The 16,821-nt window shown below is 42.2% G+C and overlaps 1 protein-coding gene across 7 annotated transcripts in view; it reads right to left on the reverse strand.

Annotated features, from left to right (window-relative positions):
- EML4 (echinoderm microtubule associated protein like 4) overlaps positions 1-3,836 on the reverse strand; it is a 157,258-nt gene extending 153,422 nt beyond the window's left edge. For 3 of the 7 annotated variants that reach the window (XM_023747411.1, XM_014447866.1, XM_023747423.1), the window contains exon 1: positions 3,609-3,836. In XM_023747411.1, coding sequence (XP_023603179.1) covers positions 3,609-3,633 — 25 coding nt within the window. In that variant the 5' untranslated portion in view covers positions 3,634-3,836. The remainder of the gene's footprint in view (positions 1-3,608) is intronic. The other 4 variants (XM_023747419.1, XM_014447870.2, XM_006083421.2 and 1 more) reach the window with 3 other exon arrangements.
- Positions 3,837-16,821: the final 12,985 nt, after the last annotated feature.

The following is a 16,821-nucleotide window of genomic DNA, read 5'->3' on the forward strand; positions in this document are numbered from 1 at the left end:
TCCCCAAATAATGTTATCACATGAGAAACATTGTATGTGACTAAATATATAAAGAATGCTTTAGACTAGATTTGTAGAAATCATAGGCTGCATTGTTCCTTTTAGAAAGCAAGAGTATATGAGATAAGAATTAAGTCCTAATACTGTAATGTTAAAAATATTTTCTTAAAATATTTCATAAATTGAAGCATACTACTACTATTTGTTCATATATCCTGCACCCAGAATGTTATGTTTCTTACACTAACCCTACAATTTCATTCATGACAATCTTTCTTCAGAAAATAAATTTTTGAGTTTTATTTGGGGGTTTTAAAAAAATCTTCGGAGCAGAAACAGTTAAAACCAACATAGTTAACTGTATGTTGTCTTTAACTTACTTTAGTATAAAGTAGTAAATTCCAAGATAAAACTCTGAAAATTAAAACCTTTATTTTTAAAAGACAATAAAAAGACTAAGCATGAAATGCACCTATCCCCTGCCTTATGAAAATCAATAAAAAAGCCATGTCAATAGCTTCCCACTTTTGCACATATCCTACGATTTAAAATATATACTGTATATACATTTTGTACGTGTATGTATACATATATAGTGATTTGGAGGCTGGACATCAAGATAGATTGTTCAGGGAACTCCCCCACCACACACACACACACACACACACACAAAGTTTTTAAAAAATCGTTTCCAAGGTGCTGCCATTTTTAATTATAATTCGTAAACGAAAGGCTACTAGCCTAAGGGAAATTCCAAAGTACAAGCACCTGCCAGCCAAGTTGCCTGAAACTTATCAGCTGCAGAGATTTAAAGCATCCTTTAGTTGTTTTTACGTAAAACAAAAGTTATACAACTGGCATATTATTTCAATGTAGTGCACATAACATGGCCAGTCACTTAACATTCCTCTCTATTATTTCAAAAACCACTACACACACTTTTAATTGCCATTAGACATCTTATAAAATGCACATAATAGAATGTTTTCTTTATCTAAACACTCAACAAGGGTACAGTTTAAATTTTAAAAGGTTTTCACTTACAGAGTGATTTACCATAAGATTCCCTTAAATAATCAGTTTCTCTAGAATCATTCTGTTTATAAAGCACTCAACTTTTCTGCTTATAAAAATACAGTTTTATCACTATAAAACTATCTTTTTAAGAACCCATCTAGTGTATAAAAAGAGATTCACACATACACTTCCTTGAGAATAAACAAACGCTTTCAATACTTGTGACCCCAGAAGAACTTCACATGTTTTGAATTCTTGTTTGGTTAAATACAAGTTTTTAAACATCTACTAGAATACAAGTGCTTGCCTTTACATTCATAGCTCTCCTGATGATAAAATAAAGATCAATGCAACTCTCAGCTCTGGACTAATGAACTGCAGGGAACAGAAACAGGCAATCTGGCAAGATCGAGCAAAGCTCTGCTTAAAGGCTACCAGTAAAATATACCAGCACTATCCCTCCCCCACCCCAACCCTTTAAGGTTTCAATTAAGATGGGGCCTAGTTTTTCTCTTACAAGGGGCACAGAAAGAAAAAGCACAGTGCTCCTGCGAGAAGTATCTTCATCAAGATCAGCTCCAGAAATACTGCCAGGAACCATTTCTTTCCCTCTCTGCTGACATAGGTTCCTCTCTTTAGAGACCAGCATCACCCCTGTTGCTGATCAACACCATATCTAAAGAAAGGAAACGTTTCATCAATGTACCACTGAAAGGATAGCATCAAATGAATAAGAAAAAAAATCCAATACTCGGGTCAACTCTAATGCTTTTTATGAAACGTGGGAGCCCCAACTAAAATTCACCTTCATCTAAGTGGCCTCATGAATTGGCAAGAGGGATAAAGTTATTTAACAAGGCATATCCACTATTTCAAAATAAAACTTAGTGCCCCAACTGATGAGAAAGACTCCCTCAAAACACAGAAGAGGAATCTTTGGCAAGTCCTTACCAACAGGAGAGAAGCAGAACAGCTAATTCTACTGTGAGTAGTGATTCCACCATTCCTACAGGCTGAGGAGCCAACATCCCTCAAGGCACTCAATGTTTGCCCCAGTATACGATCACCCATTTGCCACCATATAAGACAAGTCTTTAGGTCCAATATAATTGGCAAATAAATTCAGGCGGGGTGGGGGGGGGGGGGGGCAGTGAATAGTTGATGCCTTTTTAAAAGGAGCCTAAGAATGAAACCACCTCACTATGCAAGGAATCAAAGACTAGAAAATGGACAACAGGTGCCTTTGGGGGGGAAAGAGTAACACTCAGCTGCCTATTTTAGGATTTCACTCTCCAAGCACTCTAACGTTGTTTTCTTCCCAAAAAAAAGGGCCCCAATACAGTGTTTTGCCATTTAATAGGCCCATTGCTCTTGGGCTGACTTTTTCACTTGAGATTTAAAAACCCATCTAATCCCAACATGGCCCGATCGTGCACTGATCCAGGAACATGAACCAACTAGGGACTGGTAATCAAGAAATGCAAAAAGAAGGTGTTTGCATACAAACTACCTCTAAATAGAATACTCCGAATACAAATCCAGTAGCAGGTATCACATAACTGCAGGATCAGCCAGAGCAGAGACGGTTTCTCTCACCATCACCACAATCGAGCTCAATCTTTACAGTAACCAGATTCCGGTGGCCTCGAAGAACAGGAATTCCAGACACAGGTTAGAGGGCCCCCGAGTACCAGCCTCAAGTTCTGGTTCCCGGAGCCAGTTACAAAATTTGCTACCTTTATTTGGGTGAAAGGGGACACAAAGGATACTTGAGCCTACTTCATAACCTCTTCCCTTTCTCCATTCCACAAAGACAGCAGACTCCAAAAATGGAGAATCCTTTCTTCCCCTGACAAAGGCCCCCTTTCCTATGCATTCACCGGGCAGGATTACGTCTCCCCAACATGCTGGCAAAGCCAGAAAAAAAAAAAATCCTGCTTTCGTTCCTCTTAAAGAGGGTCCCCCAACACCGATGCCACCTCTTCCTTCTCTGTATTAAACAAGTGATGCTTCGGTGTTTCTGGTTCTCTCCACCGCTGCAAAATGTTCAGAGAAGTGAGGGGAAGTTGTCAGCTACTGAAAGATGCAAGAAGTCTCCGAAAGTCGAAGCGAAGCCGGGGGGTTTGGGGGTGCCTCTTTCCTGAGAAGAAACGGGGGGGTCCCTACACTAAAAAGGGGGGTTCTGCGTGGGTAAGGGGTGTCCCGACTCCGAGAGTTCAGTGTGTGGAAAAAAGGGAGGAATGTTATACCTCGAAAAAGGGTCTGTGTGGGGGGAGCCCTGAGTGTATGGGGAAGGGCGTACCAGCTCTCGGGGCCTCTCGGAGAGGAGGGGTTCCCGCTTTGGGGAGAGGAGGGCCAGGCACCGAGGGGCGCTGGGAGGAAAGCGGGGTCCTACCGAGGAGCGCTGGGCAGGGGGGAGGGGTTCCGAGTCCACCGCAGCCAGCGGAGGGGCGGCAGCCTCGAGGGGAACATGTGCAGTGGAACCACCGCCATCCCGAGGGGCAGGGTGGAGAGCAGGGCCTGGGCTGTCTGGAGAGGCAACGAAGTTTCCAGCCGGGGCAGCCCAGGGAGGATTTCCCAGCCGTACTCACCGAGGCTGCCGGCGAAACCGTCCATCTTGCGGGGGAAAGCGCCGGGCTCCGGGCTCAGCGGGGCGGGCACTTCATTCAGCGGACGGAGAGAGTGGCCGACGCTGAGCCTGACCCGCTCGCTCTTTCAGTCGCCCGGCTAAGGCTCCCAGCCCCCGCCCTCGTCGTCCGTCCGTCGGTCCGCCTCGGTGGCAGCAGGGGCCCGGCCCCGCGGCACGCCGTCACGTTTCCGACTCGCCCCCCACGTGACGACACGGAGGCGGGGTCTTGGCGACCCTTCCTTCTCACCTTGCCTCGGCCTGGGATTCCTCCCACCTCGCGCGGGACTGGTGGCTGCGCTTGCGCAGTGGGCTTGCTGCGGACCTGGGACTTGGGTCTGAAAGCTCGTTGCGCATGGGTGGGGGTAAGGAGGGGCCTCTGACGTGGGATCTTCTGGAGCGTGGAGGGGCTTTGCAGCCCCTGGGGAGTCCAAGTCTGGAGCCCCCCGCCTACCAGGAGATGGTCACCCTGTTTATACTGCTAGGACACGGAAGAGGCAACCACGTGCTGGAAAGGATCCCTTCTTCCCCCAGTTCACCCTCTGCCCCAGTTGGGTGAAGGACAAATAGGAGCAAGTCTTCTTGACTCACTCAAGGCCACCACTGCTACAGCCACAGGACCCAAGACAACCAGAAGCAAAGAACGTTAGTGCTGGACAGGACCCAAGAGTTCAACCTGCCTCCCCTTTAAGTTGGACGCTGAGCCTTAGAAAGGACATGACTGCCCAAGGACATGGAGCCTGGTAGAAGCAGAGCAAGAACCCCGGCTTCTTAACTCCTGGTGTTCTTTCCACAAGGGATGTAAAGGGACCTCATAGAGCAGATGATAGGATTAATTGCCTACTAGGGAACTATATATATGACAAAGGGTTGAAATGAAGTAAGACTGAGTTTTAGGCCCAACTCCATGTGACTCAATAGGTGAAGATAAAGTCACTGAACTTATTTGGGCCTCACTTTATTCATTTACAAATGGGAGGACTGGTCTCATAACCAAAATTTCTTAAGTATACATAGCCTTTATCTTCCTCCTCCTTCCCCCACCCACCCCTATTCTTCAACCTTCCAAAGATCTTCCTCTAGTTTCCAAAGTCCCTCCGGGGACTTGTATATGTGGATCAGAGTAATAAGAGGAGAACTTAAGGTGCTCAGGAACTAAATTGATCTATACAATAATAAAGAACTGAGTTAGAAAGGGGAGAATAAGAGTCATTCTAGAGCAGTGGTTCTCACCCTTCCTAATGCCGTGACCCTTCAATACAATTCCTCATGTTGTGGTGACCCCCAACCATAAAATTATTTTCGTTGCTACTTCATAACTGTAATTTTGCTACTGTTATGAATTGTAATGTAAATATCTGATAAGCAGGATGTATTTTCATTGTTACAAATTGAACATAATTAAAGCATAGTGATTAATCGCAAAAACAATATGTAATTATGTGTTTTCCGATGGTCTTAGGCGACCCCTGTGAAAGGGTCCTTTGACCCCCAAAGGGGTCGCGACCCACAGGTTGAGAACCGCTGTTCTAGAGAGCGTTGCAGGAGAGAGAAACAGAATGAAGAATGGAAATGAGAAATAAGAGGTAGCAACTGCCATAATGAGAGGGACTGAGAGGAATTAGATGGTCGAAAGGACTGTTAAACATTTTGTTGCTCCCTGGTTAGAACATTGTCCCAATACATCAAGGTTGTGAGTTCTATCCCCAGTCAGGGCACATGCAAAAACCAGCCAATGAATGCATGAATAAGTGGAACAGTAAATCTGTTTCTCCCTTCCTCTCTCTCCCTAAAATCAATTAAAAACCAACATTAAAAAAACAACAACACATTTTGTTACTGTCTTGCAGTATACTTTCCCCTTTTTGATGCTTCTTTTAAAATCTTCCCTAAAAATCTAAATTACTTTTCATTTCTTTTTTGGATATCAGACCTGTGTGTCTTCTGAAAACCGTATTATGTGGAGACTGGCCATAAGGCAGCCAAGATAAATTCAAATTACAGACAAAATGGTTTCTAAAGTTTCCTCCTTCAAAATTAAATTATTTACCCAAAGTTTCCCCTGCTATAGACATTTTCATTCCTCTAAGTTTCTAAGTCTAACCATTTAATATTTAAGAAGGCCTTGATCCTGACAATTGCTCTTCTGTTTCCACATATAACACTCTGTCAAGTAAAAGAATAGGAATTTGCATTCTCTTTGATTACCTCTTAATATGATGATTTTTTTCTCTTAATAGATATCCTTTGCTGGGACACTGTTATATGACAGGTTTTGTACCCAAAACTTGTTTGTTTTTTAAAGTACTATGAATATGATAGTGGTTTTTAAAATAACTTTTAATAGGATAAAAATATATTTTAGTTTTTAGTTTCTGGCATGGTTGATCAATTTGTTTTTATTGCTGATAGCTGGGATGCATAAAAAAATCACTTCTCACATATAGTACAGGTTGTAGTATTGCTGTAGAAATTCTGATTAATTCTATTTCAGGTGATTCCCATTTTTTAAAAAAGGAAAAGAAATAAAATATATGGTGAATTTTAAATTATACGCATTGCATTATTAAGTATATTCCTGACAGGAGAGAATTTCCATTGTGGTTTGACATCAATGAGAACAAAAATTTCCACTTACAATTATATATATATATATATATATATATATATATATATATATTTTCCCCTAGACTAGCTTCTGGCTCATGTTTCAATCCTTGTTTCTACCACACTACCCACATACTTCCAGTGGCAGCCATATAGTCATATCACATTATAACCTCTAGTCCTTACCTCCATGACAAGATGTCAGGGTCATCGAATTATTCCTGGAACCTATTGCTAAATGAAGACAGCCAGCAATAACTTATGTGTAAGTGAGATTATAGTGGAAAGACAAACTTTCCTAGAGCCTTGGAAGAGACTCATGGAGCGTGTTTCATTAACGTCATAATAAATCTGCCTGTCTCAGTTGCTTTTATTTTTACAAAAGTAAAAAAAGGGTTCTTTGCCCTAACCGGTTTGGCTCAGTGGATAGAGCGTCAGTCTGTGGACTGAAGGGTCCCAGGCTTGATTCTGGTCGAGGGCATGTACCTTGGTTGCAGGCACATCCCCAGTAGCGGGTATGCAGGAGGCAGCTGATCGATGTTTCTCTCTCATCGATGTTTCTAACTCTCTATCCCTCTCCCTTCCTCTCTGTAAAAAATCAATAAAATATATTTTTTTAAAAAAAGGGTTCTTTGTTTTTATTCTATGTTTAACATAAGCAGTGTATGAAAAAGTTCCAAAATCTGTAAGAGGCTAAATGGCAATGTTGTTCTAGCTCCTCCTAACCATAAAAAAAATGTCTAGGGATAAGTTTTAAATTACTGCAAGAGAAACAAACAAAATGTGTGAGAGGATATACTCCAAAATTTTGTTTGTTTTTGTTTTTTTTGTTTTGTTTTTTTAAGTAGTTGCCTCTGGGAAATGAAATTAAGTGGGGGAAGGGAAAGGCAGGAAGAGATACAGGGGGTTTCCCTTTTATATTATTTTAACATCACAAACATCTGTTAATTTTTAAATACCATTAAAGATGCAAAACAAATATGTTGCCATGCATATTAATTCACACACTCACCCACAAACTGTATCTATAGACACTGATTTAAAATAACTGTTTTTACCAATCTTGGCAAGATTGTTATCTTTCGCCTAAGGCTTTCCACACTTACTGACCTTAGCAGTGCTGCGTGTAAATTCTTGGCAAGAGCTTGTGAGACTGAAATCTATCCTCTGGAAATCACCAAACAGGCTTCGTTTGGGATTTCATACCTCAGCTCATGTCCCCGCCCCTCACCCAACCGCAGTATAAAAAAAGCGCCCTCCTCCATGTTGGCGTGAATCCACGTGCCCTGTCTTTGGGGGTACGTGGGTCTCCCGGGGACGCAGAATAAACTTTCCTTTCCTTTCTTTTCTGATTCACTGGACTCTATTTCTTGCGCCACCTCCTGAGCCACCTAACCTAACAGGGCAAGCCTTAAAAATAAGAACCGATCATTTTCATCTGTCCACCATAACTATATACTATTTCCCCACAAGGAATTCATAGCAGCTTCTCACAAAATTGAAATTCTACAGGGAAATACTTCTGAATAGCCATGTTGTAATGGAAAGCAGCCAATCAGGGAAATTCAACTCTAAAAATTAATAACATTGGAAGCTCTCTATTTGCAAACAAAATATTTCCAAAAGGTCATTTTTAAGTCAGCTGTTTGAAATTAGAAACAAGGCTAAAAATGGTGAATAGATTGCCATTTAGCCCCCAAACATGTAGCATGCTAATCCCAACCTGCCTGTGTTAAAACCACAATCATGACAACCTTACTTAAGGTTTTGAACCAGACAGGTCTGTAATTGAATATTGTCCATTACAAGCATCTGTGAGTTGATGTTGCAACCTAAGTACAATACCCTTCCAAATTTTAAAGAGCTGACTTAAAAATGCCCTAGGAGGTATGCTTTTTTAATCTCCATTTTTTAAAACCAGGAAAATGAGTCCCAAGAGTATACAAGCTCTTTCCACTGCACTAGTTTGCCCCTTAATATCACTGGAATTCTATTGTGGGGATCTTTGAATGCCAGGCTGAGACAGCTATCAACAATGTAATTTTAGCAACAAGTGATATTATCAAAATGTTGCTGCAGAAAAATTAACCTACGGGTGGATAACTTGGAAGAGACACTGGAAATAGGAAATGCAGGTAGGAGGCTGCTGCAGTGAAGTGATAGTTGCAGAAGGTCCAAGAAGAAGAGAATTGAAGGAAAACAACAAATAAATGAACAACAAACAAAACCCTTGCAGACCTGGATGACGGGCTGCCTCAGAAGCTAAGAGAGAGGAAGGAGGTTATCCAGGTGCAACTCCCAGTGATGACGAGAATGATGGCAACATTAAATGCAAATAGGAACTTAAATAAATGAGGTGATAAAGAAGAGAAAATATAGTGGTTAATTGCCATTATTTTTGTTGGCCTGTGTCAGGCCCCCTTTCCTTTCGTGGGAAGCTGAAGGAAATCAGAGGTCATCTCTGGCAGCTGGGGCTCAGGCACATGACTTTGACCAACTGGAAGCCCTAGCCCAGTCTAACTACCAATTAGGGACCAATTCTAGGTAGCTGAAAAATTGAAGATGAGCAGTGATCATGGGGGGCGAGGGGGGGGTTAGCGGAATGAAGAGGGCCAGCCAGCTCCAGAGCAGCATCCTCAAAAGGCACCTCCTGTGGGGTGAACTCAGCGGTGCTCTCCATGCCCTAGATGCCTGGATTCCTGCCCATTTTCCATGCTTGGTCCTCTGCATTCCCTATCGACCCAGTGACCACCTGATATCTTCCCAGTGAATTCATTTTCTGCTGCAGTTAGCCAGAGTGGGTTTCTGTTGTTTGTAGTTGAGAACCCTGTGTGGTATAAGCACTGACTTTAGTTTTAAACAGATTGTGCTGGTATCATGCCCAGATGCCCAGATGGAAGCTTCCAGCACATTAATTTGAAATGTGAGATTAGAGTTTAGGTGAGGGTTGGGTCTGGGAATATAGATTGAGGATACTTCTAACTGGAGCCAAAGATTCAAGCCATGAGAAATTGTCAAGTGAAAAGATTTGAGAGAGAGGAAATGGAAATGAGCTGAGTGCAGAATTTGAGGGAATGCCAATATTTAGGTGGTAAGAGAAGGAGTTAGGGAAGAGGAAGTAACAGTTGTAGGAGGCGAATCATGCTAGTGGCACATCACAGAACCCAAAGAAGCCAAGACTTAAAAAAACATGTTATGGAAATCAGATGCTATTCAATAGTACAGCGTCCAGGGAAGATAAGAATGGAGCCCTAGATACAATGATTAGAAAGCCACTGATTTTTAGAGAGCTCTTTTATCATGATGATGGGAAAAGAAATCAGGGTGCAGGGCATAAACACTGAGAGGGTGGTGTGAAAGTGGAAGGAGAAAATATAGGCTACAGTTTAAAGACGTTTGGCAGGATTTTGACTGTCTTGTTGACTGCTGAATTCTCATCTCCCAGAAAGGTACTTGGCATATGCAAAATCTCAATACGTATTTGTGAAGTGAATGGGCAACGAAGAGCAGAAGCAGAAAATTAACTTGAGCTAAACTATGGTAAAGGGGCAAATATTTATAATCAGGGTTACCTGATTATGCTTGCAAGCCAGGATTACTACATCCTCTCTCACATTTCCGCCCTGAGAACCTGATTTCCTAGATCCTCCACTAATTACCTGCTGGATACTTCTTCCCCACTACTTCTCTCCTCACTCTTCTAGTTTGTTTGTACTATAAGCTAATATAATGAACATTCCTTAAATAATTCCTCATCCTTATTTATGTCTTATTCTCAGAATATTTTCTTTTACTAATTGATGTCCCACACAGAGGTAAGTCAAATATTCTTCATCTATATCAGTGATGGCGAACCTATGACACACGTGTCAGAGGTGACACGCAAACTCATTTTTTTGGTTGATTTTTCTTTGTTAAATGGCATTTAAATATATAAAATAAATATCAAAAATATAAATCTTTGTTTTACTATGGTTACAAATATCAAAAAATTTCTATATGTGACACGGCACCAGAGTTAAGTTAGGGTTTTTCAAAATGCTGACATGCCAAGCTCAAAGGTTCGCCGTCACTGATCTATATTTATTTTGTCTCACACCACACTAGAACCTCAATACACTATTGTGGATGACCAGATAAAACAAAGTCTGTTTAACTAGAAACTGAATTTCAGGTGTACCATTACATGATATCTCAATTGCACATTTTAAGAAATTTACTTACTACTTTATGGTCCTTTAAAATGCCAAATTTTAAATCCAATAACCAAATTATGAAATACAGTATCAAAACATCATAAACATATCTTATAAAAGCACTAGAGGCCCGATGCACGAAATTCATGCCAGGGGCTCAGCCCTTGCAGCCCTGACTCCGTCCGGAAGGTTGTCCGGACGGTCGTTCCACTGTTCAGGCGTTTGGTCGATTTGCATATTATGCTTTTATTATAGATACCATTTGAGTGGCCTTTGATTTAAATAATCATAAAAATAAAATGTAAGATTTATTATTTTTATTTTCAATTTTTCTCTTTCCAAATGTTAGAGGTCTTTCAGTAAAGAACAGGCATTTAAAAAATAAATCATAACTAGAAATTTAAGAAGTCATAAGTGGTTTTCAAGTGCAATATACTTGGACTATAATTATAAGATTAAAGATCTGGAGGTTTCTCATCCCAAGTTTCTGGTTCTTCATGGATGTAATTAAAGCACATAAAGCCTTTCCAATGGATTTAAGAAGCAGTTTTCCTTTTGCCTGCAAACTTCAGGAAGGCAGTCTTCGAGTGCCTATCACAGGTTCATCACAGGAGTAAGCCACATGGATGTTACTGTATCAATTTGCTTTTAGGCAGACTGAAATTATTTTTGGGAAAAGACAGGAAGAAATATAAAATGAATAATTTGCTTTGGTCATGTCATTCCCTTTAGGTTTTTTTCTTAATAATTTTAAATGCATGTACATGCAAGCAGATTGCATGCATGTGTACGTATGTGTGTGTGTGTGTCTCCAGATAGATGGTACAGAAGCTTTTTTTTGTTAATCCTCATGCAAGAATATTTTTTCCATTGATTTCTAGAGAGAGAGGAAGGGAGGGAAGGGGAAAAAGAAAGAGAGAGAAACATCCAGAGTCATCCACGTGAGAGAGACACATCAATTGGTTGCTTCCCACATGCACCCTGGCTGGGGCACCTGCAACCGAGGTACATGCCCTTAGCTGGGAATTAAACCCATGACCTGTCGGTCCATAGGCTGATGCTCTAACTGCTGAGCCAAACCAGCCAGGGCAAGAAGCTTTTTATATCATTCCTCACCCTTCTCCAAGTATAAAGCTTGGCTTTGCCCACATGGAGTGCTTGATCAAGGTGTGAATAGTCTGTACTAGCACAGCATTTCCAGTTGCATAGGCCAATGATGTCCATTATCAAAGTCCTCCCAGTCACAATGGATGTTTTTCATTCTTGGTTACCTGGGGACTTGCACTTACTTAACTGAATGGTCATTTCCAGATAAGGCCTCCTTGGCCACTTTTGAAACTTTTATTTCAAAATGGCATCATTTTTGTACCTGGCTGTGCGGTGAGACGTGACCCAGGTACAGACAGTCCATGGTGTGAGATGAGCTATTCTCACCTATAGTGGGGGGCTGGGGTCTCTTCTCCGCATTCTGCACGGACAGAGAGACGTGAACCGGTTCGTATAAATTAGGAGGCACTTCTGGGATTAAAGAAAAATGAATTGGACAGACACAAAATTAGATTAAAAGCTTGGGCTGGGTGTGGCATCTGCCCTCTTGTGGAGGGAGGGAGGGAGGGAGGGAGAGAGGGAGAGAGAGAGAGAGAGAGAGAGAGAGAGAGAGAGAGAGAGAACCGGAAGCAGTTTATTATATACTTGAATTACAGGAAGTTACATCACATCTGGGTGGGCCTTGAATTCCTGGTGACATCATGAGATCCATCCCCTTAACACTGGGCGGGAAAGTCAGACTGAGTGGCGTCCAATCTCTTGACTGGGTCTGCCCTCAGGGGGTGACTTTGCCTTCGCTCTGAGTTTCAGCCGACAAAATTAAACCAAGTGTTTACTAAGGGCCCTCAGCACTCACCCACAAGCGAAAAGTCATTCCTCTGGCAGAGCCTTGGGGCTTCCCAGGGCCAAAAGTGTGGGAAAGGCATCTTCTCATCAGTGTGGACCGATTGCCACTCCTAGTCATCCAGTATTCTGTACAAAACCAGGCTTGGCCTAGTAGGCTCTGCTGCTGGTGGAGAAATGTAGGCACAACAAAGGACATGAACAGGCTTTTCACAAAGGAAGACAAATAAATCACCAATAATTCTGTACCAATTAAAATGAGGAACTCCGAAACCGGTTTGGTTCAGTGGATAGAGCGTCGGCTTGCGGACTGAAAGGTCTCAGGTTCGATTCCGGTCAAGGGCATGTACCTGGGTTGCGGGCACATCCCCAGTAGGAGATGTGCAGGAGGCAGCTGATCGATGTTTCTCTCTCATCGATGTTTCTAACTCTCTATCTCTCTCCCTTCCTCTCTGTAAAAAATCAATAAAATATATTTAAAAAAATAAATAAATAAAATGAGGAACTACACCTGCCAGAAATCAAATTGGGAAAGTTTTGTTTTGTGTTTAAAATACTATTTAGTGCAGAGGAGGCAGGTAAACAGGTAGTCTTATATATAGTTAATAGGTGTGTAAAATGGCCAACACTCTGGAAGGCATGTTATTACTATTTATCCAAATAGTAGAAATGTGACAACCTTTAACTCAGCAACTTCACTTTGAGAAATTAGCTCAAATATACGAAGATGTATCTGCCAAAAACTCTCCTCACAATATTATTTTTAATGGTACAAAATCAGATAGTACCTACAACAGACACACACAAAAGGAGATTATAAAATAATTCTGTATGAGCTCAGGATTACAAAAGAGATGGTTGTAGATAGATCTATAGATGAAGGAATGGGGAGAAAAATCTACCAAAATGTTAATAGTGGTATCTCTGGGTTCTGGGATTCTGGGTGATTGTTATTTTATTATTTTATTCTCTGTACATTTTCTGTCTCTACAATGCATATGCATTACTTTGGATATCAGATACAATCTTGTTAAAAACAAAGAAAAGGAAATATACAGCACTAATCCAGGTTCTTCTGTGATTTCAGTATGACTCAGGAGATGCAGCTAAACTTCTGGCTTAGTTTTCATATCTGCTCGGTGGAGAATTTGTGAGGTCAAGTGTTTAAAAGTGCAGAACAGAGCCCCAGTGTACTTCTAGAGAATGACTTCCCATGAAGTAATGAAGTCAGGGAAAGTGAACAGCTTGTATTGATGCCTTCCCTGACCCCCACTTCCCCATTTGGAAGCAGGGCCAGCAGAAAGGTAGACGTTCCCCAGTGGACTGTACCCTACACATTCTTGCCCACCTGGGGTGCTGGGGACGCTCATGGTTATACTTGAACTGAGGGAGGGGTGCACTTAAGGGAGAGCCAGGACAGCTGGTGTAAGCACATCATTTGTAACATTCCTTTATGGCTATGACATTGAATCTGCCCTGAGACTCTTCATGTTCTAGCCAACATTAGATAAGGCAGTCTGGTCCTGTAAGTAGTCTCCATGCCCCCATCACACTTTCATTAACATTCCCAGAATGATATTTTAAAGTCATAGTCACTGTAAATTGCTGGGGTCCAACCCCAGCGGGTCCAGGGGTCCTCAAAGGTGTGGACGGAGTCGGCGATGAAGGAATGACACGGAGACAGCCTTCAGTTGATCAGCAGCCTAGCCAGGATCTCTAGCCAGGATCTCCAGCGAAGTTCTGGTTAGGTTCTCTTGCCATGTCCTGTCTAGGTTCTCCAGCCAAGATCTGTAGCCAGGTTCTGTCCAGGATCTTTTGCCATGTTCTCTCCCTACGTTCTCTCGCTAGGTGCTGTGTCTAGGTTCTGTCTCCTGTTGTCTTGTTACATCTGTATTTATACCAGTTGATTTTAATCCTGTCAATTTCTATTCCAAAGGTTAGGGCGTTTCTTATCTCCATTCCAGGGAGTAAAGATTATGTAGCTTAAACATGATTGTTCTTAGTTAAAGTGATTAACTACCCGCCTGGCACTTAGTTAAGGGGTTTTATTCCCTCCCTAACTTCAGGGGAAAATCCCCACCTGGAGAAACAACCTTTCTCGGAGAGGTGACCTTGGTTAAAACACATAGCGCCAAGAAGGGGAGCAAACATATTAAGAACAGTATGCCATATACGCCAGGTCCCTTGAAACATATGCTGTGCAGATGTTTCTTCCCTGCAGCGACTGTGTCAAGCAGCAAGGATGGACCGGCTCCCGACAGTAAATATGTTATGTAACCTAGTAGGCATTTACCTAGAGCCAGGATCCCTACATGTAGGGGTAAATTTGAGTCAGAGAAAAGGTTTCCCTCAGTCATGCCACCAAGAGATGCATCATTTCATCTTGCCTTCAAAGTAGAAAGGGGAGAATTAAGAATAATCTCTTTTTAAACTAGAGAGTTCTCTCTGTATAGATGAATTGTAGAATTGTGTACCTGAAACCTGTCTAATTTTATTAACCGATGTCACCCCAATACATTCAGTAAAAAACAAAACAAAAACCAAGCCCTAACCGGTTTGGCTCAGTGGATAGAGGGTCAGCCTTCAGACTCAAGGGTCCCAGGTTCAATTACGGTCAAGGGAATGTAAAAAATAAATAAATAAACAAACAAAACAAAACAAAAAACAAATCCTGTTGCAGTGAAAGGGCAGCTGCTGACTGCCTGTATGAGGCGAGAAAGAAAATCCTGATACGGTTCCTCGCCCTTCTGTTTAACCTCTGTAAGGGTGATTGTTTTTCGTACTGTATAAGGTAGGGATTTCCAGGCATTTACTGCACAACTGTTTACTTTAATAAGTGCCTCTTTGGGCATATACATTTGCTTCTGAGCCGTGATAAAATCACCTCCTAATATCATGTCTAGGGTTATTCCTCCTCTGGAATTTTTGCTAGTGGCTACAAAACAATAACATCGATAGGCTTCAACTAAAAAGGGCTCCCGGGACAAAAACCAATATGGCGGCATAGGTAAACACCGGAGTTTGCTGCCTCGAACAACCACTTCAAAAATACAACTAAAAGATGGAACGGACATCACCCAGAACCACAGGAAGGCTGGCTGAGGAGAGATTCTTCAACTAGAAGGAAAGAGAACAGCATACCAGGCTCAGAGGAGGCGCAGTGTGGAAAATACAAAGGTACAGAGGTGCGCGTGGAGCGGGCTGGTGGCTGAGGGCGCAGTTGTGGTTTTCAATTGGGAGGGAGTCTCAGACTCTGACCTCAAGATCCGGGCAAGTCTCTAGGGACTCAGACTCAAACGGGAGAAGCGGGATTGTCTGGCATCGGTGGGAACGTGAGGGCAGCTTTCTCTCCGAGGTTTGCAGCGGTTGCTGGGGTTCTGAGAAGCAGAGCCTCTGGGAACAGGACTGAGAGCAGCCATAACTGCTCCCTCTGCCCGCCCTGTTGATCCCGTGCAACCAGCCTTGCCCTGCCCAAGCCCTGCGCAGAGCCATTTGCCGGATACCCTCAGGCAAAGGCTAGATTAGCACCTCTCCAGAGGACAGAAGTTTTCCCACTGCAGACACAGCTGATTTTCACAGCCAGTCAGCCTGGAGGTCAAATCCCTCTAGTATTAACTACAACAATCAAGGCTTAACTACAACAAGACTGTGAACAAAGACCACTAGGGGGTGCACCAAAAAAGCATTAAAAATGCGGAGACAAAGAAACAGGACAAAACTATCAAGGGAGGATATTGAGTTCAGAACCACACTTTTGAGGTCTCTCAAGAGGCTTCTAGAGGCTGTCGATAAACTTGATGAGATGTACAGGAAATCTAATGAGACCCTCGATGGTGTGATAAAGGACCATCTAGAAAGTAAGCATACACTGACTGAAATAAAGAATATTATACAGACTCCCAACAGCAGACCAGAGGAGCGCAAGAATCAAGTCAAAGATTTGAAATGCGAAGAAGCGAGAAACACCCAACCGGAAAAGCAAAATGAAAAAAGAACCCAAAAATATGAAGATAGTGTAAGGAGCCTCTGGGACAGCTTCAAACGTACCAACATCAGAATTATAGGGGTACCAGAAGATGAGAGAGAGCAAGATATTGAAAACCTATTTGAAGAAATAATGACAGAAAACTTCCCCCACCTGGTGAAAGAAATAGACTTATAGGTCCAGGAAGCGCGGAGAACCCCAAACAAAAGGAATCCAAAGAGGACCACACCAAGACACATCATAAATAAAATGCCAAGAGCAAAAGACAAAGAGAGAATCTTAAAAGCAGCAAGAGAAAGAAACTCAGTTACCTATAAGGGAGTACCCATACGACTGTCAGCTGATTTCTCAACAGAAACTTGGCAGGCCAGAAGGGAGTGGCAAGAAATATTCAAAGTGATGAATGCCAAGAACCTACAACCGAAGAGTACTTTATCCAGCAAGCTATCATTCAGATTTGAAGGTCAGATCAAAGAGCTTCACAGATAAGGAAAGCTAAA

The sequence above is a fragment of the Myotis lucifugus genome, unplaced genomic scaffold (genome assembly GCF_000147115.1).
Source record: "Myotis lucifugus unplaced genomic scaffold, Myoluc2.0 scaffold_6, whole genome shotgun sequence".
Taxonomy (NCBI): domain Eukaryota; kingdom Metazoa; phylum Chordata; class Mammalia; order Chiroptera; family Vespertilionidae; genus Myotis; species Myotis lucifugus.